At 46.4% G+C, this 27,987-nt stretch overlaps 1 protein-coding gene across 4 annotated transcripts in view; it reads right to left on the reverse strand.

Moving 5' to 3' along the window:
* Positions 1 to 27,987, reverse strand: part of NAV2 (neuron navigator 2) — a 334,773-nt gene that overhangs the window by 187,423 nt on the left and 119,363 nt on the right. For 3 of the 4 annotated variants that reach the window (XM_054390531.1, XM_054390532.1, XM_054390530.1), the window contains exon 1: positions 1,729 to 1,986. The exons of the other annotated variant lie outside the window; for it this stretch is intronic. In XM_054390531.1, the coding sequence (XP_054246506.1) occupies positions 1,729 to 1,986 (258 nt within the window). Of the gene's footprint in view, positions 1 to 1,728; positions 1,987 to 27,987 lie in introns of those variants that run through there. 4 annotated transcript variants of the gene reach the window in all.

Below are 27,987 nucleotides of genomic sequence, written 5' to 3' on the forward strand. Positions count from 1 at the left end.
AGAACACCACAAAAAAAAAAAAAAAAAAAAAACACACACACAAACAAAAAAACCACACAAAAACACCCTAGGGTTTATTCCAGATGTGTATAAGGGTTAAAACCAGCATAGTATTCTCTTTACTGCTGCAAGCAGCTACCACTGGGCAGGTTCTCTGATCATAATCTGCCACAAATTGAGGAAATATTTACAAATAAGAATTACTTTTGCAGAAATACAAAAATCTCGTCATGAAACCAAGAAAGAGCAGCATTTAATGAGGCTCTGCTGACATTTCACAATCCCAAGGACAGACTCTAGCACAAGGGAGAGAAGAGTACTTGTCCCTCCCTTAAGAACGAGATGTGATGTGCAGGTCAGCTTGTCTGCTGCCACCACCCTGCCACCAATACTTGTCTGTCTCCTTTTCCTGCTCCCAGTCCCTCAGGAACTGCTAGTTAGAGCTGTCTGGCCTGAGCAGCCCGAGACGTCACCCTGGCTTCCAGCAGTGAAAGTGCAGCACATCCTAAAATTCAGGGCACGGGGCCAGACCTGCCCAACCGCTAGTCACACTTGCTTTAAGAGAATAAGGTTACGAGGCCATAGGTTTCAGAATCTAGACCACAGGCACCACCCATTATTCCTTCAGGAAGGAAAGAGAGGGGAAAAAAGGCTCAGTATCTGCCATGACGTCCCTAGGCCAGTAGTATAACGGTATCGCCTTCTGCTGGGCTCAGAGCTTGGTAGAAGCAGCTCGCAGCCTAGATAGCTATTGCCAAAAGACACCACACGCTGCTACGGAGCCATCCCTGCACACCGTTAATGAACGCTGCCGCCTGCAGCAGCCCCGCTGCGCCGCCCAGCCCGTAGTACGCTCACACCCCAGGGGCTGCTCACGCACCCGGGAACCGCTCACACACGGCGGGGGCTGCTCGCCCACGCTGCACGCCAGGGCATCGGCGCGCCGGGCAGCGCCAGCCCTGCTGCAGGCAGTACTATGCTGACAGCAATGAAAGGAGCTGAGGAACCTGCGTTTCTCCTCCATACAGAGGAAGCAGCACACGTAAAAACGTGTTATAAACATGATCAACATGAAAGGGAAGTCCAAAAAATGCCTGTGGATCATGAGCTGCATTTTGTGATGTCATGCACACAGGGCATTAAACCAGACAGGTCCAGCGGAGTATTCATTTCCTACAGAACCCATGGAATTCAGCTGCACTGAGGATGGCATGCATACTGTGATTTAGCAGCAGGCACTGCCTCCCATTCACTCTCCACACAACTACCAAACGTTCACTGCTCCAGCACAGTACATGACCAAACAAAACACATCGGTAACGGTCAGCAATCTCACCCCATCCCAGGCACACAACCCACCCACCACAATTAGCACCTGCAGAAAGAACACAAAGAACACACCCCACAAACAACATCTCTACCACCTCCCTTCTGTAAGTCCCCCAAACTCAAGCAAAGGCAATGGAGAAGCAGCATACACAGCACCATCCCTCACCACCCCAGCATCAGCTCCACCATGCTGACAAAATGAGAGAATCATCCCTCAGTCACACATGCCACTATGCAGAACATAAAACATCCCACCACTGCAGACAGATGTTATTACACACACACATCCCTTTTCTCACTGCAGTTCCCATCAGTGATCTACCTCAGAAAGCCTGCTGCACACATTCAATATAGGAATAAACCCTCAATACACCTCCCCAACACTTGGTGCCTTCTAACCTGTGTATCAAATCCATTTTCTACCAAGCTACTCTTCCTTGGTGGGAGTCCATCTCCTGGGTTTTCTTGTCCAGTAGAAGATTTGAGAGGAATCTGGCTGGAATACAATGGCTTCGTCACCTCCACCTTGTTCCCAAACTTCAGGTAACAGGGCTGTGGGATGGTCCTGGCCGTTGGGACATGCAGGATTGGAGCAGCGCTGTGTACGGGTTTCGGTAGTCCCGATTTCATTTTGGAGGCCACCAGGATGGCTGGCATTTTCTCTTTCTGCTTTCCTAACACGTTTCTGTCAGCAGCAGCAACAGCAGAGACAGCAGGCAGGGAGAGAAAAAGGACACGTTGGGGAAGCTGCTCTACACTAAAACAGTCTGGTTTACTGCAGGGAGCTCCAAAACCAGTTTAGAACAGAAAAACAGCAATAAAAGGATAATAAAAATAATTAAAAATAATTAAAAAAAGCACACCACCACGAGTCTCAAAAATCTCCTGCCTTTATGCCAGCCTTCCACCTGTTTCCTCTAATTTTATTTTCAGTTCTTCACCACTGTCCTCCTTCCTATGTTTGCTGTTAATTTTAACTTGCTCCTTCCTTTCTCCGGCTGACTCCTGTAAATGTTCTTCCTCGGAAACGGGAGACTTTCACTCCATTATCTTGTCACTGCATCTCCAAAGTGAGGCAGCCTTTTGGAAGGAGAAAAAAAAAAAAAAAAAAAAAAAGAAGGAACCTGCTGCTGCATAAGCTTCCCCTTCCGCATGCACTAGAGAGTGAGCAAGCAAGCAGGATTTCCAGCTTAAGATGTCTTTCTTCAGTCTTAGCCAAGAAGCAGATGCAGCTCAGTGTGTTAATGACTGATGCCCTTGGATACGAGCCTTAGAGAATCAAGCTTCTTAAGCCTTAATAGCTGTGAACAGGACAACGATGCTGGAGCTGAAGGAGAAACGTCCACTGACAGCAAATTTAAACAGAAATGTGCCAGTGGACACAAAATTTCCCAGCTCCCCCAGTGCTGATCGTGAAAACCCGGAGGAAAAAAAAAATAGTAATTAAAAAAAAAAAACATAACCATTCAGCTGTCAGACGGAAGGGAAACCAGCCGCCACCTCATTTTCGCCCTCCGGCAGTGGAGCGGCGGGTACCCGCCCGGCGCATCCCGCTCCTTTCCCGGGCAGCCCGGGGCGGGGTGATGGGGGTGGCCCGGCCGGGAGGCGGCGGCTCCTTTGCCGGTAGAGTGCAGGCAGGGCGGCCCTCGGATTGGTCCTGCCCGCTCCAAGGAAGAATTAAAAAAGAAATAAATAAATAAAGTAGAGAAAAGCCTTTTTCTCCGCAGGGGGAGGAGCGGCTGCGAGTCCTGCGGTGGGTAGGGAACGGGGCTGCACCGCGGGGCCCCGGGGGAGGCAGCGAGGATCCGGGAGCTATACGAGGAGAGGTCAGTACTGGCGGCTGCTGCTTGAAATTTAAACCAAATCAAACCAAACAAAAGCGTTTTCAAATAAAAACACCTGGAGATGAGTCATTGTTCGCTGCTGTTCGGGAAAACTCCCACTGCCAGCATCAACCGGAATGTGAGTAAGCAGTGAGTAACCAGCCCGGTTATAGCCATGCTTGGCTTCGAGGAGCCTTCAGAGTCACAGCTTCCTTCTCATGCTGCTCTGCAGATGCCATGATCCGTTAGAATCCCCAGGTCCCTCATTCCAGCTAAGCATGACCCTCTGCAGAGCTGCACATGCCCCTGGTTCTGCCCACAGAGCTCCTAGAAGGTTATCAACATGGAAGCTCAAGCACCAAGAGATGCCTTCACAGTCTCCTAAGGGGGTCTTGGCAGGGGGACATACACTGCCCCATTGCCTAAATGTCACCTAGGCTGTAATGACAGCTAAAGGTTTGAGTTAGTACATGGGCTTCCATACTGCAAGAAGGACATTGAGGTGCTGGAATGGGTCCAGAGAAGGGAAACTAAGCTGGTGAAGAGTCTAGAGAACAGATCTGGTTGAGGATTAGCTGAGGGGACTGGGGTTATTTCGTCTGGAAAAGAGGAGGCTGAGGGGAGACCTCATTGCTCTCCCACCAAGGGAGGTTAGGTTGGATATCAGAAGACACTTCTTCACTGAAAGGGTTCTCAAGCATTGGAAGAGGCTCCCCAGGGAGGCGGTTGAATCCCCATCCCTGGAGGTGTTAAGAAGTGCAGAGATGGGGTGCTGAGCGGCACAGTTTAGCACCAGACTTGTTACTTAGTGGTTGGACTCTAAGATCTTTGAAGTCTTTTCCAACCAAAACAGTTCTGGGACTATATAGAGGGAGGGGAGAGATCCTCAGGATAGCATTCACAAAGCCAGCATGAGACAAGGAAGAGAAAAGTGCATCCAAATCACCTCCTCATTGCAGCCCCAGGTATCACATTGATTTCCTAAGTAGGAACAGAACACTCCTTATTCTCACCTCACCCAACACCTGAAGACCAACTCCCTACACCACTGGCTAGGAGGAAGGGACAGGAATGATCCCAGCAAGCTGAGGGAAACAATGAACCTAACCTCAAAATATATGAGATCCTTGCTAAGTGAGCATCCAACACACAGAGCTACTCAGTAGGACAGAGGAAGCACAGCTCCACAACCCTGCCCCATCCAGACTGTGGTAAGTGCTTGGAAAAGGAAGGCTGAAGCACACCCCACCACCCATTTAAAGGGGATCTGGGGCCTGCCTATCTGACACCCTGACTTTTGGGAAGGTTTCAAGGTGCAAACTCCACGTTTGTACACCTGAGGCTCTTTCTAGATTGCAGGTGTCATCAGGATTAGGATAGCATGTTAGAAAATGGAAACCAGAGGAGACCTTCATGCCAGGTCCTCCTGTGGATGTCATCTTAAATGACTTATCCAGGATTATTCCAGATAGAACTGGAAGTGAACTGGTACTAACTTGAGGAGGCTAATTTCTGTTGTTGGTGTTAGGAGGACCTGCTTTCACCCCTTGTATCTTTATCCACTGATCTCAAATTGGAAACTGCACATCTCTGTCCATCTGAGACAGATCTTCTAGTGTTTACCCCCTGTCATAACACCAACACAATGTCAGTTTGAACACAGCTGTGTAGAAGATTTCAAAGCCCAACCACTTGATGAAGAAAGTCAGATTTACTTTGTGTCTCCCATGGTAGACATGGGAGCAGAAATGTGTGAAATGCTGCAATGCCATCTCCATTGTTCAGTGCTGAAACTCCAGCCTTGCTAGCTAAAGAACATGGGGTTGAAGAATGAAACACTTGAAAAAGATCCAAGTCTGAAAACAAAGCTAATTTTAGGTCTGTAATAAAATACAGCAATGTTTAAAAGCTATTAGAAGATCTAATTGACAGCTTTATGTTCTGTTCTTCACTTACACGTTTTATGAGGTTCAGGCCACCAATCCCAGATGCACCAAACTTGCCAGTTTTTGTTGTTCTGTTTTCATCTTGGAAAGCCAGCTGGGTTACAGGGTACCAAAACTGACACAAAGCTCATTTCAGCAAAATAAGTTTCCTTTCGTCTCTCCTTTAACAGTTATTGGATCTGACCCTGTGATGATGGTGGATTGAATATTCCACAGCTGGAAGAAACTATTTCTTGGTGTGCAGTCCTGCCCACTGAAGTGAAGATGATGCCTTCTGAAGACACTCAGTCCATGCTCCTGACAGCTGTTTTGCAGATCACTATCATGGAATCCTTCTTCAGCAAAGCCAAATGTGGACCTTCCCGCTGGAGAGCAGTGTAAGGGAAAGGGATCTGGGTATCCTTGTGGACAGGAGAATGCCCAGGAGCTACCAATATGTCCTAGGGGCCAAGAATGCCAAGGGCATCTTGGAAAGGATTAGAAAGACTGTGATTAGAAAGTCCAGAGAGGTTCTTCTCCCCCTCTATTCTGCCCTGGTGAGGTCACATCTGGAATATTGTATTCAGTTCTGGGGCCCCCAGTTCAAGAAGCACCTCAGGGAGCTGCATGAAAGAGCCCGGTGCAGAGCCATGGAGATGCTGAAGGCAGTGGAGCATCTCCCTGTAAGGACAAGCCAAGGGAGCTGGGACTCCTGAGCTTGGAGCAGAGGAGCCTGAGGGGTGCCCTCATTCTTGGTGATAAAGATGTGCAGGGCAGTGTTGGGAAGATGGAGCCAGGCTCTACTCAGGGATGTCCAATGACAGGACAAGGGGCAACAAGGACAAGCTAGAGCAGAGGAGGTGCCACAGGAACACAGGGAAAAACTTTTTCACTATGAGAGTGCCAAAGCCTGGAGCTGGCTGCCCAGAGAGGTTGTGGAGTCTTCTTCTCTGGAGACATTCAAAACCCACCTAGATGTGTTCCTGTGTGACCTGCTCTGGGTGATCCTGCTCTGGTAGGGGGGGGTTGGACTGGATGATCTTTTGAGATCCCTCCCAATCTCTAAGATTCTGTGATCCTAAAACAAAGACAATCAACAGCACAAATCCCAGGGTTGACTGCTCTTCAGGAGATGATCTTTATGAATGAGATGAATGTTTCTGGAACAGTAAATCAGCAGTGCTGCCTTCCTTGCTCATACACCATCAATTAACTGAAGAGGGTCTCTAGACCCAAGTGGAAAGCAAATACCTAGATGAATTGCATGTGGGTATTGCAAGCAAAATTAAAAGCTTTATGAAATGTAGTGAAGGATCAGAGAACCAGACCTTGCTTTCAACTTGTGGTTAATATCCATCCTCAAGGAAGCCAAATGTTACATTAGTGTAAGTGGAAAAACTATGGAGAATTATTGTCTCAATTAGAGCACCTTGTTAACTTGTCTGCTGATTCAGAACTGCTGATGGAACTAAACTCAAGGCTTGAAAAATACCTTAATCAATGCTCTCCTTGTCTTTCAGGCATTACAGATGTATCTGAGAGCTCTCAGAAAAATCATTTTAAGCCAAGATGAATATTCCTAAAATGTCACCATGTGCTGTGACTATCAGAAGCCTTAACTGCTGCTCTTACAAACCCCTCCTTGTCCAATGTCACTAGTGCCAGGCAGCCAGCTGTCCTATAGACTGTGGGCACATTCAGCCTTGGCACAACTCCATCAACTTAAGTGAAGTTATGACAGGAATAAATATGGGCCTATTTTTGGGACTGCAGGCATTCTGCACATCCATCTTTTGTCCCTGGGCAGAGTATCCAATATTCACAGACTGCACTGAGTTAGAAGGGACCCTTGAGGGTCATCTTGTCCAACCTCTCTGCAGTCAGCAGGGACACCTAGATCAAGCTGCCCAGGGCCACATCAAGTCTGATTTTGAATGTCTCCAGGGACAGGGCCTCAACCACATCCCTGGGCAAACTGTTCCAGCATCTCACCACTCTCATGGTAAAGGAAACCTAAAATCTCCCCTGCTCCAGTTTCAAACCATTGCTCTTTGTCCTATCACCACAGGACCTTCTAAACAGTCCCTCCCCAGCCCTCCTGTAGCTCCCTTCAGATATTGAATATGCAAATGCCTGATCCCATCTACAGATTTACAATACCATTTCATGAAAGAAAAATCAGAGAAGGTGTAAATGGGATCAAGCTTCCTCATTTTTTCTGTTATGTTCCCAGCAGCAGAGGTTAGAAAAGAGGAGTGTGGGTAGAAGCATTATATAAGTTGGCATCCTCTCACCACTGCAATTACAATCTGTACATGTGAGTTCTTTATATAGAACAGAGAGAAAAGGTTTGGTTCTGTTCCCAGTTCTTTTCACAGAAATCTTGTCTGCATTACACTAATTCTGATCTAAAACCCCTTTGTAATCCCCTGACACATTTCCAGTTCTCCTTGGGTTGAATTCCACCTCATTTTATAACAGTGCCATGTCTTAAACACACAAGCTAGGTTCCACCTGGCCAAGAACAGCAGTTGGGAGGCTTTCAGAAGATACACAGAAACTTCCACCAGCCACACAAGTAACAGAGGCAGAGACTGTGTCCAGTTCTGGGCCCCTCAATTTAAGAAGGACATTGAGATACTTGAACATGCCCAGACAAGGGCAACGAGGCTGGGGAGAGGCCTCAAACACAAACCCTACAAGGAGAGGCTGAAGGAGCTGGGATGGTTTAGCCTGGAGAAGAGGAGGCTCAGGGATGACCTCATCGCTGTCTGCAACTACCTGAAGGGAGGTTGTAGCCAGGAGGGGTTTGGTCTCTTCTCCCAGGCAGCCAGCACCAGAACAAGAGGACACAGTCTCAAGCTGCACCAGGGGAGGTTTAGGCTGGAGGTGAGGAGAAAGTTCTTCACAGAGAGAGTGGCTGGCCATTGGAATGGGCTGCCCAGGGAGGTGGTGGAGTCACCATCCCTGGAGGTGTTCAAGAGGGGATTGGACGTGGCACTTGGTGACATGGTTTAGATAATCATGAGGTTTAAGGTGACAGGTTGGACTTCGATGATCCTTGAGGTCTTTTCCAACCTTATTGATTCTGTGTGTGAAAATGGCACCATTTCAAATGGGCATCTTCTGAACAATGCCTCTATTTCGTCCTGGTTCTCTACTACAACACTTCTACTGTGCTTGCAAACCCATGGAGCTGGCATCACAACTGCACCAAAATATTTTCCCACTTTGTTCCAGACTAGAGTTTTTTTTCTTTCCTGGTGCATTTATTGTTGGACTATGTGACCATTTTACAATCATCTAACTCACAGAATCACAGAATATTAGGGGTTGGAAGGAACCTTGAAAGATTATCTTAAGTCCAAGTCCCCCACCAGAGCAGGATCACCCAGGGCAGGTCACACAGGAATACATCCAGGTGGGTTTTCAATACCTCCAGAGGACACTCCACAAACTCCAGTAGTGCTTTACTCAAAAGCTACCTAAGTTTCTACTGTCATAGCAAATGCATCTTTGACTTCATGATGTTTCCATCAATTTTGGTCTGCAGCCATATCAGTTTCTCAGAATCTAATAAAGCTGGCTGGAGACAACATACTGACAGATCTGTGATTGGCTTTGACAAGGTTCATCTCTTTGACGTTATGTAGAGCTCATTCCTCAGACTTAAACTCATCAGAAAGAGGAGTGAAAGGGATGAGGAACACAAAGGCCTGTTTCAATGAATGCTTTCTGCAGTGTTGTAGGATTTAGATGCACATCATATGCCCCTGCTGTAGTCACAGCAGTGACTGCTGTTAGACATATACCCAGGGACAGCCTTTGTGCTCCTAACAGACCAGCTGTGTCATGCCAACCTAGAGCTCACCTCAACTTACCTATGGCTGGGACCCTAAGAAGAAACATTGCAACAGCACCTGGATACATATTTCAATCCCATTTTAGAAAGGTCCTTGCAAATCACATCTTCCTGACAGAGATGTGCATCTGGGTGTTCTCAATCTATCCCTGTGCCCTTTGTTTCCACAAGGTTAATAGTACCAGCTCCTGTATCGTTTTATGCCTGCTTTGACATTGCCTATGGCTTCATGTATTTGGAAGGGCAAAGCAAACATCTGTGACTAATGAGAACAGCACAGAAGTAAGGCAATGATGATCCAAACACCACAAACCATTCCTGACTTTAAGAACCATCAAGTTAAGATGAAATATGAAGAAGAGGACCTAGAAAACTGCTCTCTTCCCTGTGCTGCTTTTCTCTTACCTTTTCAAGAAGTGGCAGGGCACAAAAATCCACCACTTAACAAGTTAACAATCTCATCATCAGGTAGTCACCTTCTGTAACCTTGCTGTCCCTTATTGGCACATCTCAAACACCTGCTCCATCCTCTGACACAGCTGTCAGCACCTAAAGGTAGAATCCATCTGAGAAGTGGATTGGAGGAAAAGGCTGTATTTCAAAGCCTTTCTATTCATCTGGATCTGCTTAATCATTCCAACCCAGCCTCAGCTGTCACCAAGCTCTCCCACATCAGCAGTTTTGAACAAACACAAATTGGCCAGATTATCATTAAGCAACTTCAGCTATTTTGTAAAGAGCAAAGTGTCTCTATTCACACTAAATGGTGAGAGTCAGATTTTCACCTGCTCCAAATCAATGAGGTTCCTCTACAGCAAACATCAGAATCTGACTTCCAAATTAGAGGTATTTATCAAAATCTTCCATAGATAGCTGTTGCAATCCTATCCCATCCTGTCCTCCCATTATCTGCCTTCCATCCATACCCACCACCAATCAATGTGTATTAAACAAGTCCTCTTGTAGGCTGTGCCCACGCAGCCAGGGCAGCCACTGACACACAGCACAGCTCTGGAACCATGCAAGTAGGGCTCGTGGTGCTCACCAGCTGCCAACTCCATATCAGAGAGCAACAAATATCATCCCACACTTGCAGGCTTTGCCAAGGACACTTCACAACCAGAAGTCTGCAGGCAGCCACTCTTTCCTAGGAGCCAAGGGAAAAAAAAAAAAAAAAAGCAAGCACTCCCACCAGGCAACCATTCAGGAGCAGGTTGCTGCTGGAGGTCACCTGCAATGCACCATGTAATGTCACAATGATTAAGTGCAGTGTTACCAACACCAGCTATTTCTGAACGTGTTAGCAGAGACACCAACAAACTGCCCCTGGTTGCTCACCATGGTGTAAGAGGAAACACAGAAAGTGCTGAAGGTAGTGCCCCTATAGGAATGCTGCCTACCTCCACAGCTCCCTGAAAGAAAGATTGTCCTGATCTGATCACACAATCACAGAACGTCAGGGGTTGGAAGAGACCTCAAAAGATCATCAAGTCCAAACCCCCTGCCAGAGCAGGACAAGCCCGGGCAGGCCACAGAGGAACACATCCAGATGGGTTTGAATGTCTCCAGAGAAGGAGGCTCCACAACCTCTCTGGGCAGCCTGCCCCAGAGCTCTGGCACCCTCACAGGGAAAAAAGTTTTCCCTTCTGCTCCCATACAACGTCCTCTATTCCAGCTTGCCCCTGTTGCCTCTTGTCCTGTCACTGAGCATCTTCGAGCAGAACCTGGCTCTGTCCTCCCAGCACTGCCCTGCACATCTTCATCACCAGGAATGAGGGTACCCCTCAGGCTCCTCTGCTCCAAGCTCAGGAGCCCCTGCTCCCTCAGCCTGTCCTGACAAGGACATGTTCCACTGCCTTCAGCATCTTTGTGGCTCTGTGCTGGACTCTTTCAAGCAGTTCCTTGAGGTCATTCTTGGACTGAGGGGCCCAGAACTGGACACAATATTCCGGAGTAGAGCAGCAGGATAACCTCTCTGGACCTACTCACTGTAGCCCTTCTAATCCACCCCAGGATGCCCTTGGCCTTCTTGGCCACAAAGCCACATTGCCGTTCATAGAAGACAAAAGTACATCCTTAGAAGCTATAATTTGGGGTAAACTACTGGGGTCCTGCTGAAATTAAGTCAAACATTTTGGTTGAAATTTCATCTTCAAGATATACAGACAGGTAAGTCAGCCGTCAGATCAAAAGCTAAGACCATTCTTGAGAGTCAACATCCAAAGAAGCCAATCTGCCACCACCTCCATAGTGATGCTCTATCCCAAGGCAACTTGAGGAGGATTCCCCCATGAACAGAAAGCAGTGATGGTTTTCTGATTAAAAATCACCTCTACATTGGAGGGAGAGGTTTAACTGCACCTGACAAACAACACACTCAGCTTTAAACCAGAAAGCTTCAAAGGTCACTTGGCAATAAAACATAGAAGGAACAATGATTCTTTAATATCCCCAAAAACCCACCACAGAAAACTCCAGGCTGGAGTGCTGCAGGGCCACCACACAGCCTCCTGCAAGGCAGTGCCAAGCTTGCTTTCTCAAATTTCCTTGTTTCCTTTGCTCTCTCATCTCTCATCTGCAGACTGGCAAAGAACTCTCCTCCTGGTTTAATATTGATTTTTCCAGACTTCTGCTATACCCACCACCCAAAAATGATAATAAAAATCAAAATAACTGGATGTGGTCCTAATATTTTGTTTCATACCAAAACAGAGGAGGTTCCCAAGGTCACGATTCATGACATGTTTGTTGCCTTAAACACCTTTGATATTTCAACAGTTAATCAGTTTTACTTTTCCAAGGGGACAGGATATTATTCCCTCCTAAGGTTTCCTGCCTCCCTGACCTTTACCCATGATGCTGCAGTGACTCACACTGTTTAAAGCTACAGAATAAGGACCTGGCAGCATTGCTTTTACCTTACACACTCCATCATATGATTTTTGATAAGGCTGCTCTCTGTGTTTGGAATATTTTGGGGAGGGTGTCAGTGTCAAAACACCACACAGCCCTAATATGTTGCATAACTACAAAGGAAGATCTGCCTGATGTTTATCATTGAAAACCAAAGAACAAACAGAAGGCAGAGCACTGAGAAACTTCTGTATTTCCTATTTCCTCTTGCCATTTTAGTAGTAAGATCCTTGTAATATACAACCTTGGTTTTTAGATATATGTGATTCAGTTGATTCAATTGATGCATCCAGTTCTGGTGTCCCCAGCATAAGAAGGACACAGAGCTGCTGGAGTGAGTCCAGAGGAGGCCACAAAGATGATCCAAGGGCTGGAGCACCTCTACTATGAGAAGAGGTTGAGAGAGCTGGGGGTGTCGAGCCTGGAAAGGAGAGGACTCTGGTAGGACCCTAGAGCTGCCTTCCAATAGCTGAAGGGATCCTACAGGAAGGCTGTAGAGAGACTTTTCATCAGGGTTTCTAGACACAGGGAAAAGGGGAATGGTTTGAAGCTGAGGGAGAGCAGGGTTAGATGGGATCTTAGGAAGAAGTTCTTCAGCACAAGGGTGGTGAGACCCTGGAATAAGTTGGCCAGAAAGGTTGTGAATGTCTCCTCCCTGGGGGTGTTCACAGCCAAGCTGGATCAGGTCTTTTGCAGCTGAGTCTGGTTCAGAGGTGCCCCTGCCCATGGCAGGGGGATTGAAACACGATGATCTTTAAGGTCCCTTCCATCCTAAGCCATTCTATGGTTTTATGATTCTCTGCTGGAATGGTTTCCTGCATTCTGAGACATAATCACCTCCTGTATGAGAAAGAACATGAGCTTTGCTTATTCCAGCAGTACAACAACCTTTATTCAAGCTGGTCCAACAGTAAAAAAAACCAAAAACGCAACTCTCTGGAAACTCAAAGCACTCTGCTATAAAAGCAGGAGGAGTCAATCATTCCTGTCAGAACATTAGTGTCAAATGGGTCACCTTGTCATAGGCAGAGTGCTCATCAGATGCTCTGCTTCCTTCTATCCCTGCTGGCATGTGAAACAACAACATTACAGATGCTGAAAGAGATGCTGCTGCATTTCCAACTGCATCCATCTGTTTATCTTCCTAAAATGAATTTGAAGAGGTGGATATGACAAACACATCTGCTGCCTCAGCACATTAACAAAGATCAGCTGGAAAATAACTGGCAAATTATAAACCTGTTCAGGCAGCAATCCACAAGGAAGTTTCAACAGATGTGTAACATCAGTTCCACCTTCAGTTGTACCCTGAGACTTTGCACCATTGAGGCAAGTCCTGACCTCACTCATAACCAGCTCTGTATCTCCATAGCTCACTATTACTGCCCCTGGGCACCCATCTGTTCAACTTTGTCACACCCCAAAGACCACCTGCTCTCAAGGACAATGCAGTGGGGAGCCCACACAAGTCCATTTGTAAAATGACTTCAGACAAACAGCCCCACAGCAGCATGGCAGCAAGGAGTTGTTAACGAGCCAGGAAGTACAGGGGATGACAACTGCATTTCTCAGGAGTGAAACAACATGGATTTTAACAGCGAAGAAATTACTCTGTTGTACTCTCACTACACAAACTGGAGTGAATGCTGCACAGGTCAGCAGGATGGTCAGGCCTGGAACACTTACCCTGGGAGGAGAGGCTGAGGAATGAGGCTTGCACAGCCTGCAGAAGGGATGACTTTGGGAACATGTAGCAGCAGCCCTTGCTACCTATGGGGAGGTTATGGAGGCAGCAGAACCAGGCTTTACTTAGCAATACCCCTGGGAGGACAAGGGACAACAGGCATAAATTGCATCAAGAAAGAGGTTCAGACTGGTTACAAGGAGAACCTTTCAATCCAAGGACAGTCAGGCCATGGCACAGGGTGCCCACAGAGGTTGGGCAGTTTCTGTCCCTGAACATTTTCAACACCCAGCTGGATGAAGCTTTAAGTAATGTGGTCTGATCTCATAGCTGGCCCTGCTTTCAGTAGATTTCCAGTCTAACCTTCTAGGGGCCCTTCCAACCTGAATTACCCCAAAAACTCCTGAATAAGATAAAAGGTAAAATAAAGGATAAATTAATATCCATTAGGACGCCCCTGGAAGAACCTAAAGTGAAAATCAGCTATAAACAATAATTTGGTGCCACACAAGAAAATGCTTAGGCAGGAGGGTCCAGCAGAAGACATCAGCAGAACAAATCTTAAGGAGAAAACTGCAGCACATATTTCAGTGTGGTTTTTCTCTCAGTTCTGCTCCCACATCTCTCACAAATGTGTTATCACTTTGAATTATGTGAGCAGATGCTCACACTTGCAACTTACATTCAGCAAGCCTGCATTAATAGCAATTTGGACACAAAATGTGAAGCACAAGGCACTTTTTCACCCTAGGGGTAACGAGTGTGTAAACCACAGCACCGGGGCACCCCAGGAGGTGCCTTTGCTACCCACTGCACTCTCAGTAATATTCTTGAAGTATCCTGATTCTATCTGCAGAGTGCAGGTAAAGAGCTGACATAATGTAAGACAGGAAGCACAGAAGCATCTGCCGCTGATTTGTGGCCACCAGAAAGGCTGGCAAGAAGCCAATGAGATACTGGAGCTCACACCCAAGGAGTCTGCCATATCCACATGAGAGGTGAGGAGAACATACGGGGGACACAGGAAAAAAGGCAGCCACTGGGGAATATGGTAACAACCAGCTGGGAGGCAAGAAAGATGCTTTGGCTAAATGCACATGAAGTTCACTGAGACAGACTTTCAGTAACAGAAATTAGTATTTGACACACAATATTAAAGCAAAACTTTTGAAGTGCATCACTCTGCAGCAGCAGCGCCACTGCTCTGTGTGTCTATAAAGGAAACAGGAAATTTTCTTTGCTGTAAATAGCTTGTGCAGTTACTGGCAGTGAGCTGTTCCTGTCTTTTTCCAATTACAGACTCAGATTAAATGGTATATTAAGTTACCTTGTGCAGTTCAGGACCACCTGATGTTAGAAGAGCAATTTGAGGATGAGCTGCTACTGCTAATGATCAGAATTAAAACACTGAAACAGCAGCATTCGCTTCTACAGCTGAGATGATTTCCTGCTGCAGGCTTAACTTTCCATTGCTCTCCCCTGCCAACAGTTATCACTTTCAGTCTGAGGATTCCTGGACTGAACCTTTGAACAAAGAAATGCCATCATACAGAAAACCTTTCAAAACACTTTGGGTCACCACTCTGGGTCTTTCAAAATAAACTCCTTTATTCCTGGCTAATTACTTTTTTTTTTTTAGTCCCTCTGCACAGACGCAAAATATTTGTGTTCCTGCTTTGTCTTTTCTTCTTCATTTGCAGACAGCCGTGTCCCTTTCCAAAATCATCATGTTTCCGCCATGATGTTAGGGAAAAACAAAAAAAAAATTCCTCTGGAAAGCCTCCCCTGCTAGTCCAGCAGTCAAAAATTACAACTGTGTGTGCATATGCATGCGTGCACACGTCCTGCGAGCCGAATAAAAATGTGGTGATGTCTCCTTTGGCCTGAGAGACCCAGAGCAGCATTTCTGCATCACAGGGAAAGGGCCAACAGGGTTTGCAGCGCAGCAGCACGAAGCCAGCTCCAGCCCCCCTTGCGCTGTGCTGAATGAGGGGCTCCAATTCAACAGTCATCAGCACGCTGCATAAAAACCAGAGCACTAGCAAATGCCAAAGCTTTAGCCTTGCATTAGCAAGGATCAATGAGACTTCACCACTGTAAGCCCACCAGGAGCACTTGCTGCTGAAACACGCTGGGAGTGCTGCGAGGGGCAGCGCTGTGCCCACACCACTCCTGCTGCTCGTAGGAAGCTTCAAAGCCCATCAGGGGATAATTAAATCTCAGATATAATTTGGATAAACATCATCACTGTTTTATTAAAGCTGACGGAGATTTCCCACTCTAATAGCTTGTCCTCAGCTGCTGGTCACAGAATTATAGAATCATCACAGAATCAAGCAGGTTGGAAGAGACCTCCAAGATCAAAGTCCAACCAATCACCCAACCCTAACTAATCAACTAGACCATGGCACTAAGTGCCTTATCCAGTCTTTTCTTAAAGACCTCCAGGGACTGCTCTGGGTTGGAAGGGACCTTTAAAGGTCATCTAATGCTTCTGCAGTGAGCTGGAACATCTTCAACTAGATCAGTTTGCTCAGAGCCCCATCCAGCCTGATCTGGAACAGTTCTAGGAATGGAACTTCTACCACCTGGGAGTGACTGTTACCTGGGAACGCAACAGAACTGCACACAGCCCACACACCCCATCCCTGTGCCCCACATGAACACCTCCCTGGCCTGCCCCAACCCTTTCAGCATCACCAGGATGCACACCCCTCTCTGATAATCATCATACGCACAGAAGCACCCTGAAGTCACCACCTCACAGTGGTGCTGGGCCAGGTGCCACCTGCATGCCTCTGTCTCTGTAAGGCTGTCACCATACAGCGATGCTGGGCTAAGTCCCACCCACTTGTCCCTCTTTGGGGAAGGAGCAGGCAGAGGCCCAGCTCTCACAGGCACATATCTGAAGAGAGCAAGAACATGTTATCAGCTCAGCTGGGCTCAGCACCCAGCACTGCAAAGACCCCAGCTGGGAAAGGCTTGCTGCAGCCACCACCACAGTCTTTGCCAGCAGCTGGCAGCCAAGCCTTTTCCACACCTATGCACCATGTCACCTGCAAATAGGTCACCAAACCTCTGACCCAGTCTCAGCAGCAGCCATGCCTGCTCCACATGACAGCCTGGTGTCTCGGCAGCCAGCCTTGGCACTCACGCCTGGCACTGGCTCTCTGAGGAGCGAGCAGGCAGGGGGAACAAAGAGCAGATGGCTTTCCCTATCTCCACAACAATTTAATCACCCTGGGCTTGACGAGGCTGACGAGCTCCATGCCACCCACGGCGCCCTGCCAGCCACGCTGCAAGGTGAGGGAACTGCCCTCCTCCAAGGGCAGCCCTTGCCACCAGCCAGGCTCAGCGAGCACTCGAAGGGTCCGCAGCCAGCGCACGAGCTGCACTTACTCAACTTGAACTTCAAAAGGAGAAGAGAGCAAGACAGATCCCACCAGCTCGGGAAAAAAAGGAAGAGCACTTTACACTGCAAGGAGAGTTGTGACACTGGAAGTCAAGAGCGTGGGATGAGTGCCCAGCGCTGCCGCCAAGCTCCCCTGCGAACACAAGCGAGCTGGCCTGGCAGCTTGGCAAGCGCCGGCGAGCAGGCTGCCCAAAATAGAAACAAGTCAAATTAGTTGCTGCTTTGGAAACAGATTTCTTCGTTTTCTTTTCATGAACTGCAAAAGCAGATAAAAATATCTTCATCCTGTCCAGGGAAAGGTGACAGCTACAGTAACGGCAGGCCTCAGATACAGAGATGTTAGCAGACTGAGATTTCATTTCAGAAGCAATCAGTGCAATGGATGCCTGAGGCCAGGCTCCTCTGCATTAGGAGATGTGGAGGTGCCTTTACTGATACATGGACAAATCCAAAGGAAGGCAAAGGCAGCAACTGTTCTAGTGAAGAACAGAGGCTAGTAAATGTGACATCTTTTGCCAGCCCCAGCTGGAATTAGGAAACAAACCACTAAGTTTAGATTAGGCATGTTGTGGGCTCCTTAGCAAGAGAAAACTAAAACAAACAAACAAACAAACAAACAACAGCAAAACTAAAACCAAACCAAACAACAGAGCACCACCTTTACTTTTGTATTTCCCAAAGAGAGCCAAAATCAGCTCTCTAGGCTAGTATACAACAAGGATTCTTTGGCATATTTAGGGACTGAGATGCCTGGGTGCAGCAGCAGTTAAACCAAACAGCTCTAATTATTTCCAAACCTGCATAAATCACAACAGGGGAGCAGGTGCAAGTGGCGATAGTCAAAGTTCAACAAATGGAAAAGACAAAAACACTGGCGGGGTCGGGGGAAGTGGGATGTGTAAAAGCAAGCTAATGAAGAGAGAAAATAAACAAAGCATAATAAATAGATTATATAGATAAATATATATATAAAAGTACTCTAAAATAACAGCTCTCTCTTTTGATGTCAACATCTGTTTTGATTTCTTGTTTACAGCACAACCTAGTCCCAAACAGATCAGATGAAAAGAGGGGAGGGTCATGCAGATAGCAATGATAGAAGGAAGAAATCCAGGAAGATACTGTTTGTCTTTCCTTTTACTGTCACTATTTTCATTCCCTGCCCCATAAACAGGAGGGTGAGGGAACTCTAATGCTATTTGCAGCTTTAGAAACAGCTCTGTTCCTCTGATCCAAACCCCTTCCCCCCCACAAATATTCATCCTCCTTTCCATATTATGCTCCACCACCTAGAGTCAGAGCACAAAGGGCAGCAGCTCCCCATGTGTGTGCATGGGCACACACACACAAATCTTATGCAGCAGAGCTGTGCTAGGAGCAGATAATTACAGCAAATAAAAGGCATCTCTGAATATAACAACGTGGAAGCAAATTCAATTGCTAAGGACATTGGCTGCAAACAGTCCTCAGAAACAAAGCAGCAGCCACTATAGAGCAATCTTTCATACTTGCATAAGATAAGTAATTGAGTCATGGACAGGGTAAAGCCGGAGAGCACAAAGAAAGATCACAAGTCAAAGCTGGAAACTATCCCAATGGGCCCCACTATTTCAGCTCCCTCTGCTTGCTATTCTTCCCACTCATGATTTAAGCATGGCACCAAAGCTGGTTATTAGTCTGTAATCAAGGCCATTAGTGCTCAATGCAACCTGAAGGCATACTTGGCAAAACCCAGCAAGGCAGCAGCAGCAACGATCCCCTCGGAGCAATCAGGGCACTGCTTCATAGGATGCTGGTAGGAAATGGTCCCTTTGTGCCAAGGGGCCTGCAAGAGGGCTCACTCCAGAGAAAATGTTATCTTACACACTGTAAATACATGAAAATAAGATTAGAGGCAACTGTTGTGACAGCAATTAGCTTGCCCTGTCAATACACCCCCTCACACTCTGCTCAGATTTTTAGCTCACTAGGGACTCAGAAGCAAGAGTGGCATTGCCAAACCTCCTACTTCTTTGCATTTCCTGGCCACTTCTGCTACCCAAAGACTGCTCTTGTCCTCACCTGACTTCTCTTTGGCCACCAGATAGAGAAGCAAGCATCCCTCCAGTCTGTGTGAAGCCAGGCAGAGCAGGACAGCTTGCTTACTGTCGTTGTGCAACTCTATGGCATGGCAGCACATGTCATCAGTAATGACACAAACACAAATCTAGATTTGTTTGAAGCATTTCCACTGAAAACTCAGTGCAGTCGCTTGTCAATGTCAGCTCCTGCCCTACTACAGCCTATTAATAATCCTAAGCATTTTGTAAGGTAATTGTCTGCATTCATTACTCCCAGCGAGTAAGAAGCACACTGAATGGGGAAAAAACAAAACAAAAAACCCAAACCAAGACAAAACCAAAACATTTTTTACATTACTCAGGGTTTGGATATTTGATCTACTTCTTTCCCAGTAGTTATTTTTCAGTCACATTGTCTGTAGGTGCCTTAGCCATGAATGAAGACCCCAAACTAGTGCCAGTTATAAAGGAGCTGCTACAATATTTAAGAGATGTGTAAGGACAGACTGCAATATGTGATTGCTAGCCACAAAGCTCTCAATGGGTCAGGTATAGTTGACTTAAAGAAAAGCAGAAAATGTCAGCTTGCCTCATAGTTACAGTTAGGCTGGGCACCCTCAAGGTTAATGTAACTTCCCCTGGTAATATAGGAAACAAAAGAGACAAAACCCTTGGGCAGTAACTTCCAGATTTGAATAAGGATGTACAGAAAATCCAAAACAAGACCTTTGTGCTATTGTTATTTTTTTTTAGTTCAGTCTCTGGAAGCACCTCCGAAGGATTACTCAGAACCTGCAGAGTAATTGTTCTTCTCAGAGTTGTCCTTCATGAGATATTCCAAGTACAGAGCAATGGGGTGGCAGAAGTCTTACATTCTTTGTGCCTCTTGTGAAAGGGTTTGCTGAAATCTCTATAGAGTATGGTGACCAGAGAGGTTGAGTTGCTGCCACCCTTGAGCTGCACCACGTAACCCAAGGTGCCAGTGAAAGGGAAGGAAGTGGCAATACCATGACCAGATTGCATGCCCGTGGTCCAGCCACCTGTGCAGAGCAGGGGTGGAAGGCTGCACCCTTTCAGGGGACATCCCTGGCACCCCACATTATGCTCCCACACACACTCCCACTCCCAGATGGCTTCCAAACGTCCCTTCCAACACAAATCATTTTAGGATATTCATAATTAAGGCACAGAGCCCAGATCTTTACCTCTCAGCCAGGAGGGCAACATCTTGTCCTCTTGCAAAAGGCAGAGAAAAGGATGACAAAGCGTCACTCCCAAAACAAAAATAACCAAAATAAAATATTCCTGTTCCTACAGCAAGTCACCTGAGCATTCAAAATACCAACCACAAGTTTGTTCTGCTGACAGCTCTGTGTTTACACCTGCTGCTTTTCCTCACCCCAGGTCTGGCAGGCAACAAAAGCAGGAATGGAAATCATCTGTGAGCAGACAAGGGCTGAAATTAATAGGACAGAGAGAAGCACTGTGCCAGCAAAGTCACAGGCAATGGCACAGGCAGGCTAAGAGCTAACATTTCCAGCCTGCTGAACACCAAGATCCCATGTTGGGATTGTGTTTTCATAGAATGGCTTAGGTTGGAAGGGACCTCAGAGCTCATCTACTCCAACCTCCCCACCATGGGCAGGGATGCCTCTCAACTAGACTTGGTTGTCCAGGGCATCATCTAACCTGGCCTTGAACACCCCCAGGAGGAGACATTCACAACCTCCTTGGCCAACCTGTTCCAGAACTACTTCCTAAGATCCAGTCTGAACCTATTCTCCTTCAGTTTCAAACCATTCCCCCTTTTCCTGTCTCTAGACCCCCTTCAGAAAAGTCCCTCTGCAGCCTTCCTGTAGGGATCCCTTCAGGTGTTGGAAGGTAGCTGTAAGGTACTCCTGGAGTCTTCTCCAGGCTGAACACCCCCAGCTCCCTCAGCCTATCCTCATGGCAGAGGGGCTCCAGCCCTTGGATCACCTTTGTGACCTCCTCTAGACTCACTCCAGCAGCTCTGTGTCCTTCTTATGCTGGGGACACCAGAACTGGATGCAGTATTCCAGGTAGGGTCTCACAGGAGCAGAGTATTTTGTTGTTTGTTTATGACTTGGAAAATAGCAACACAGTAAGCTCCCATCAGCACTGGCATTAAACAGTCATTTCTGAAGCCCAGCATAGAAAGACAAGGGCTTTTTTGCTTGCCTGCTTGGCTTTTAATAATGGATATACAATCCTCACATTCTAGAATTTATGTTTTTCTTACTGAGATCTATAAGAAGAAAGATTAATAACAATCTGCACATCTGTCCTATCTCATGATGCTGACTCACAGGCAGGAGCAACACACTGGAAAGACTGACAAAGTCCCTAGGACCTGCTGTGTGCCCCAGCCCTAATGCATGTTTGAATCCAGGTTCCCACAAAGTAGGCCTTGATTTACTGCACTTCAGAGCAAGCCACATGCAGGCAAAGAAAGTCACTGCTGCTCTAAACTGCAAGAGCCTGAGCACTGAACTGCAGAGGTCCAGCCCCTGCCCATCCACAGCTACATCACCACAAATGAGCCCTGCAGTCGTGACCCTGTGCTGCTCCCAGCACAAGTCACCCCATGAGTCACAGCCCTCCATCAGCTGATACATCCCCAAATCCACCAAGTCATGCCCTGCTGTTTTCTCAGGCTGTCAGGTCACCCTGAGGAGTTACTGGAATAGCTGAATCACTAATTTGCCAGCACATTTGCTGCTGTCATTGGCCCAGGTCTGACACTGCCCTTGCCTCTGGGTCTTGCCATGTCAGCCTGTGCAGAGCTGGTGTTGAAGCTTCTGGCACTCAATGCTACAGAACTGAGGGAGGGCATTCAGAGAAAGGCAGTGAGCAGAGCTTCATGGGCAAGGGGCACTACCTGTAAAATAAGAAGCCAAACAGACTCCAAAAAAAAGTCAAGACTCCACTATGAGCACAGATACTCCTCCCAGACTGTTAAGAGCAAATGCTTACTAGTGGCTCTGGCAAATGCAATCATTAACCCCCTGGGCCAGGCTTTTGGGAGGGAGGCAAGACCTAGCTATCACAGGATCTCAGGAGTCTATGGTATCAAGAGACAGGAAGCAAAAATAAATCTGATTGTGACTGACAAACCTCTAATTCACATCTGAGGCTGACATCTAGCTATAACACCAGGTAAGTGCAGGATTGACACCAGAGGTATCAAAGCTGATATAATTGTGCAGGACTGCCTCTTCTCTCCCTCAAAGAGAAAAAGTGTTTTAGAAAAGGACCAAGAATCAAAGGAGGAAAAACGCAGACCATAACCTTCTTTTTTGTAATTATGCTTTTAACCCAAACGTTATGCTGAGGAACAGCCTCACAGCATGGAAATGACTGCAAATGGCACAACTGATAAATACACACAGCTCTCAGCCCCACAGCTCTGTACCAGACCATAGAGGTTTGTCTTCTACCTCCAATCCCTTGGCTTTTACTCCTTAATTCCCAGATAAATCTCTGATCCTTGTGCCATGCTGGCATTAACAAATGGCATGAGTCTGGGCTAACATTTCTTTTCTTTTCTCTTCTAATTCTCTGCAGTAACACAAATTGTACCTTTACAGACTCCATCACCATTTGTCTATTTCTGCATATATTTCACCCAAAAGGAAACAGGTTTTCCAGTTTCACTTCTTGGCAGACGTGGATAGCCAAGTAATTCAAACATCAGGCTGAAAACACTGCAAGGAAACGTTTCAATACCAGTAATGTTTGCACCTAAGCTGAAAGCAGCAGCATGGAAAACACTTACTGATAATGAGTCTGGCAAAAAGCGAGCCTTTCCTTCACCATGCTCACTGCAAACCATGCCTGCTGGACCTAGCCTGCTGTTTACACTGCTCTCAGCAGGTATTTCCCACACCATAACTCACCCTGTGCTGAGAAGCTGGCTGATCTCACATCCCATGTTACAGTAGTTGCTATGTCACTTACCACTCCCATTGGCATGGCAGAACAGAACCTCTGCCATCACTTCTTGCAAGACTTCTTCCTCTGACAGCCACACTAGCAAAGCTTCCCCTCCTGGCACACTTCATCCAGGGGAAGAGCAATGCTCTGGTTTCCACAGCTTCACAAAGGGTGTTTCCTCAGTGTTAAAAAAAAAAAAAAGCCTATGCCACTGTAGACAGCCATTTGGGGGCATCAGATGGAGGTGGGCACATCCCACCTTCATAGCAGCAACTTACACATTCCATAGAAAATCCATAAGAGATACAAGTCTGGCCAAAAGTAGAGAGGGCCTTTGCTAAGATGACAGGATGAGGAGATTAAGCCTATGTATTGGAAGATGAGAAGGCTACAGGGGGGATCTTCTTGCACTGAATAAGTACCTTAAAGGGGATCACAAGGATCTGGAGGACGGATAAATTTGAAATAAGCAGGAACAGAAAAACAGGCTGCCCAGAGAGGTTGTGGAGACTTGCAAAACCCACCTGGATGTGTTCCTGTGCAGCCTGCCCTTGGGTGATCCTGCTCTGGCAGGGCGGTTGGGACAGGATGATCCTTTCCAACCTCCACCATTCCATGGTTCATCAACCCCCCCACCCCACTCTTGGTTTAAATATACCTAGCACATCTTCTTAATGCATTTTTTGCTGAACACTAAACGTCCAACCTGTATTGTTAAGTAAAAGCAGAAGAAATTCTTAAGCCTAGCATCTAACCCCAACAGGCTGACAAATATTACACGCCACAAAGAGCAACTCATTGGATACCCTTCTTGAGGGAAACTCTTGCCAGTTGCCAAAGCTAGTGGTCTATTTTTGTTGGAGTGGGAGTTCATCCACTGAGATGAAATCTGGATCTGCTGCTGTGGTTCCATCTCGGGTGCCTCGACCTTCTCGCACTGAGCAGGAAGCCCTTGTCGATACAATGCTGCTTGAGCAGTGGCCCAACCAGCCTGTGCTATGTCTAGATAATTCAGCCTAATGAGGGATTATTTCCTGTGTTTGTGGCTGAAAATACCCAAAGACATTCTTGGATTGCATGGTGATAAAAATTGAGCTATATTAAGCCTTAATTTTGAGCTACTAATTTTAAATAGCAAGTAGCAGGGAGAAGAGATACTGCCCAACACCTCCCCAAAACTCACTGAGGTTTGTGTCTGAGCCAGGAAAAAAAAAAAAATAAGTAAATGCAGATTTTCTGAGTTTGGGATTCCATAACCTACCTACAAGTGAAAATGCAGAGAAGTACCTGAAGCAAGAGACTTGTGGGCTAAGCTTGGTTACAGGCTAATGGGAGTTCTGCTTTTGTCCTCAGTGGATCTGGCTGGACCAAAACTAATCCTATTCAAAATACACAACAGCAAAGCTCATTCCAAACAAGAGATAAGGATCAAATCTCAGGCAAAACTAACAGCAGCTCCTCAGTAGTTTCAACAGAGAGAAAGAGAGGCTGTGGGAGAGTTTCTGGAAGAAGCAGTATGTCGAAGGAGTGTCACACTCTGCTGGCTATGAGGTCAGATACAGAGTTTCCTGGCTCCACCAAAAGGCCAACAGATTATTGTGATTATTAATAAATATCACACTTTAATTTCTTTTCCAATTTCAGAATGCAGGCCATAGGCTTAGCCCTTCAGTTCCCCAACATCTTCTGTGAATGGCTATGGATGGCTGACTTGCTCTCACCAACAACTAAATCAAGGCTACAGCAATATGCTGTAGACTGTGTGGTATTTATAGCCTTTGGAATCTCTCTCTGTGGAGAAGAAACACTGATGTCTACTGTGTTTGAAGAAGAAACATGTTCCTGCACAAACAAGTCTGTATGTTCCAGATGAAGGAAATGAAGAGTGGCAATGAAGCACATCCAGTAATTCTCAGCCAGCTGTCAGCCTCACTAGGAAAACAACACATCAAAAGCAAACAATTTTGTTGCTTGTGCATTCATGCACAGAAGACATTTTGTTACCATCATTCTTTCCATTTGATAATACCAGCATTTAGATATGCAGATTATTAAAGCCAAGCCAAATATTTCAGTTATTCTCAGATCATTGATCCCCTTCACTTGTCTTGCAGGGTTAGAAGCCTGTCAATCACTTCCAGCTGGACTGCCCTTCACTTAGACAACAAAACAAATGGAGAGCTGCACAAGACATGGATGAAAACCAGAAACCCAAGCTTTGCAATGCAATCTAAACAGTGTTACTGTGCCACCTCTCTGTGCCAGTTAGTGGTTTTCACACTTGTATGAGCATGGCAACATCTTCAGGTCTGCTTAGAAAGCAATCAGACAGAATCTGATGGCCTGACAAGCAGCCAGGTAGCCCTGTTTAAAAAGCGTAAGGCTTGCTTGAGGAGAGCCTCACAGGTTAACCAAGAGAGAAAAACTGCACAGCCCAGGCACACCTATGGCTTCATCTCACCTACCATCAGCTGTCACTAGGCAAAACTGACACTAAAACAGCACCACACAAGCTTAACTTCTTCCCATGTTTTTGATTGATACAACCTCTTCTTTCAGCTGCACAAGACATTCTTTCTGACATCTTTCCTGCAGTTCCTACACATCATTCTTCCCTTGCTATTTCCAAGGCAGCCCCACACTAGAATTTAAGTGGTTTGAAGGGACTTGCAGGGTTCAGTCATACAAGGCAGACTGAGCTGCTCTGTAATCCTCCTGGTGCCAAAGGAGTATACAAGTGTGAAAATCAGAAAAGTATTGAAGTATAAAAGAAGAAAACCAGCACTGGTCTTATTGTACTTGCAAGCACAACAATAGATGCCCAGGCTGTATGAAGGCTGCTTTAGTCAAGCAGTTAGCTTGACAAAAGATCATATTGCATATAGCAAAAATCCATGTAGGACACAGGCTGTGCACAGAAAGAATGACTATGATGTGCTGAAAGCCAGAACTCCCTTTGCCATCAAAGGGGAGAAACAGCACTGCTACAACATACTTCAGCTCTTCCCACAGTGTGTACCTAAAATAGTTCAGGTGAATCACATCCTAAAAATGCTTATTTCTGTTCTTTAACTATAAAAGGAGCCTAAGGCAATCAGTTCAAAAGTCTATGTCTGCACTGCAAAGGTCTAAAGAAAGATGAGTTAATTTCTCATTAAAAGAAATTCTACACAATCAGTCAGTGGTGAGCTGAGGAAATTCCTGCCCTGAGATTGGAAATAGGGTACACTTCTTTGATAATAAAAATAGATATCCAACCCCTCCCCACACATTTAAAAGAAATGAAGTTATCTCAGTGTGGCTGCACAAAAAGGGCAGCTGCCAACACAAAGGAAGTGGATGACTTGATTTTACTAAAGGGAACGTCTCACAGTGAAGTTCCCATTTCTACTCTCCTGAAATAAATAACAAACAGGAGTCTTAAAGGAGAAAATGAAACAACATTCTGGAAAGGTATTAACTATTTCTTCAAGACAAATTCAGTTCTTAAGGCAAAAGTGTCCACCCTCAGAGTGAATACTGACTGATCAAAGGGTTAGAAGTGAACAGCACCCATCTTCAAGCACTTAGCTCTACAGTGAGGACAACGAAGACAAAGAGAACATTACTGCTGCCTATACTTCATGTTCAATCCAGTTTCTAAGCCTGGTGACTATCACAAGCATTAAATTTCCTAAGTACTAGCACAGAGAAGAATAGATTTAGTCTGGATGTTAAGGAAAAGGTTCTTTACCATGAGGGTAAGGTTGCCCAGGGAGGTAGTTGAGGCCCCATCCCTGGAGATATTCAAGATCAGGCTGGACAAGGCTCTCACAACCTGAGCTAGTAGAGGAACTCCTAGATGACTGCAGTAGGGTTGGGCTAGATGACCTTTGGAGGTCCCTTCCAACCCAGCCTATGAATTCTATTGTATTCTATAACTCAAAGCATCCTACTCGATTAAAAAACCCAACATGATTGACAGCACTTGCCTGGGTAATTCCCAACAACTCTGCTTCTCTCTTTTTGGATGCTAAAACGCATTCCTGTAACTCAAAAGTAAACAATTATTCAGGAAGGTTATTGAGAGGGAAACTGAACTGGAAAGATGTGAGAGGCAGGCCCTGGGCTCCTCAGTCCATCAGCAGAGCTGTGACTCGGCAGCTGGCAGCACACGCTCTCATTTCCACCCAGCTCATGGCCTTGTCATGCTGCAGCAGGGGAAAGCATCCAGCCTCTGAGATCAAAAGCATTGACCTCCAAGTGATGAACAGCCACCAGCAGCCCTCTGACAAGTCAGCCAGCCTACAGATACCGAGCCAGGCTTACTGACAGGCTCTGAGCAGCCCAGGCATCTGCTCAAATTGCTGCCATGAGCAAGGACTTTTCCCTTCTAAGGGCCTGCCTCACCTTAAGCAGCTTGCTTTATGCTTTTCCTAATTCAGGGGAGGAAGGAAAGAGTGGAAGAGGCTTTCAGTCTCTCAAAACAATAGACTAGTAACTGACCAGAACATCTTCAGTTTTACCAGTGAAAAACAATGCCACACACAGACAAACATAAAGTCTAGTTCTCTCATTTCAGAAGCTGACAGAGCACAGAGATGGACATTTTGCTGTCCTATGCAGTCAGGGCTTGGGGAAGCTTAGCAGAGTTCAGTCACACCATGCAAAGTCCTTACTCCCAGGAATTCCCAGGCAGGGGCTGGCAGGACAGCACACTAGCAGCAGGCCAGAAAACCAAGGTGAGATTTCCCTGACATCATTTGCATAGAGCTACAAAGCAATAAGCCCCTGTTGCTATTCTGAGCTGCTCCAAAACCAGCCTCTCGTGGGCTGCTCGTAGAAACCACTGCCAACCAACCCAAACTGTGGGAGCCTCTGGCATGACCAGGATTTTGGGCAAAGCCATGACTACAGCAGCTCTGCAAAGGGCTGTAGAAGCTCTGACTGCAATGCAGGGATGCAGAGTGAGTGCCCAGCACTCAGCCATGCAGCATTTCTAAGCACCAATAAACTTCCATCTTGAGCAGACATTGCCCATTCACT

Source organism: Indicator indicator, chromosome 21 (assembly GCF_027791375.1).
Source record: "Indicator indicator isolate 239-I01 chromosome 21, UM_Iind_1.1, whole genome shotgun sequence".
NCBI lineage: Eukaryota > Metazoa > Chordata > Aves > Piciformes > Indicatoridae > Indicator > Indicator indicator.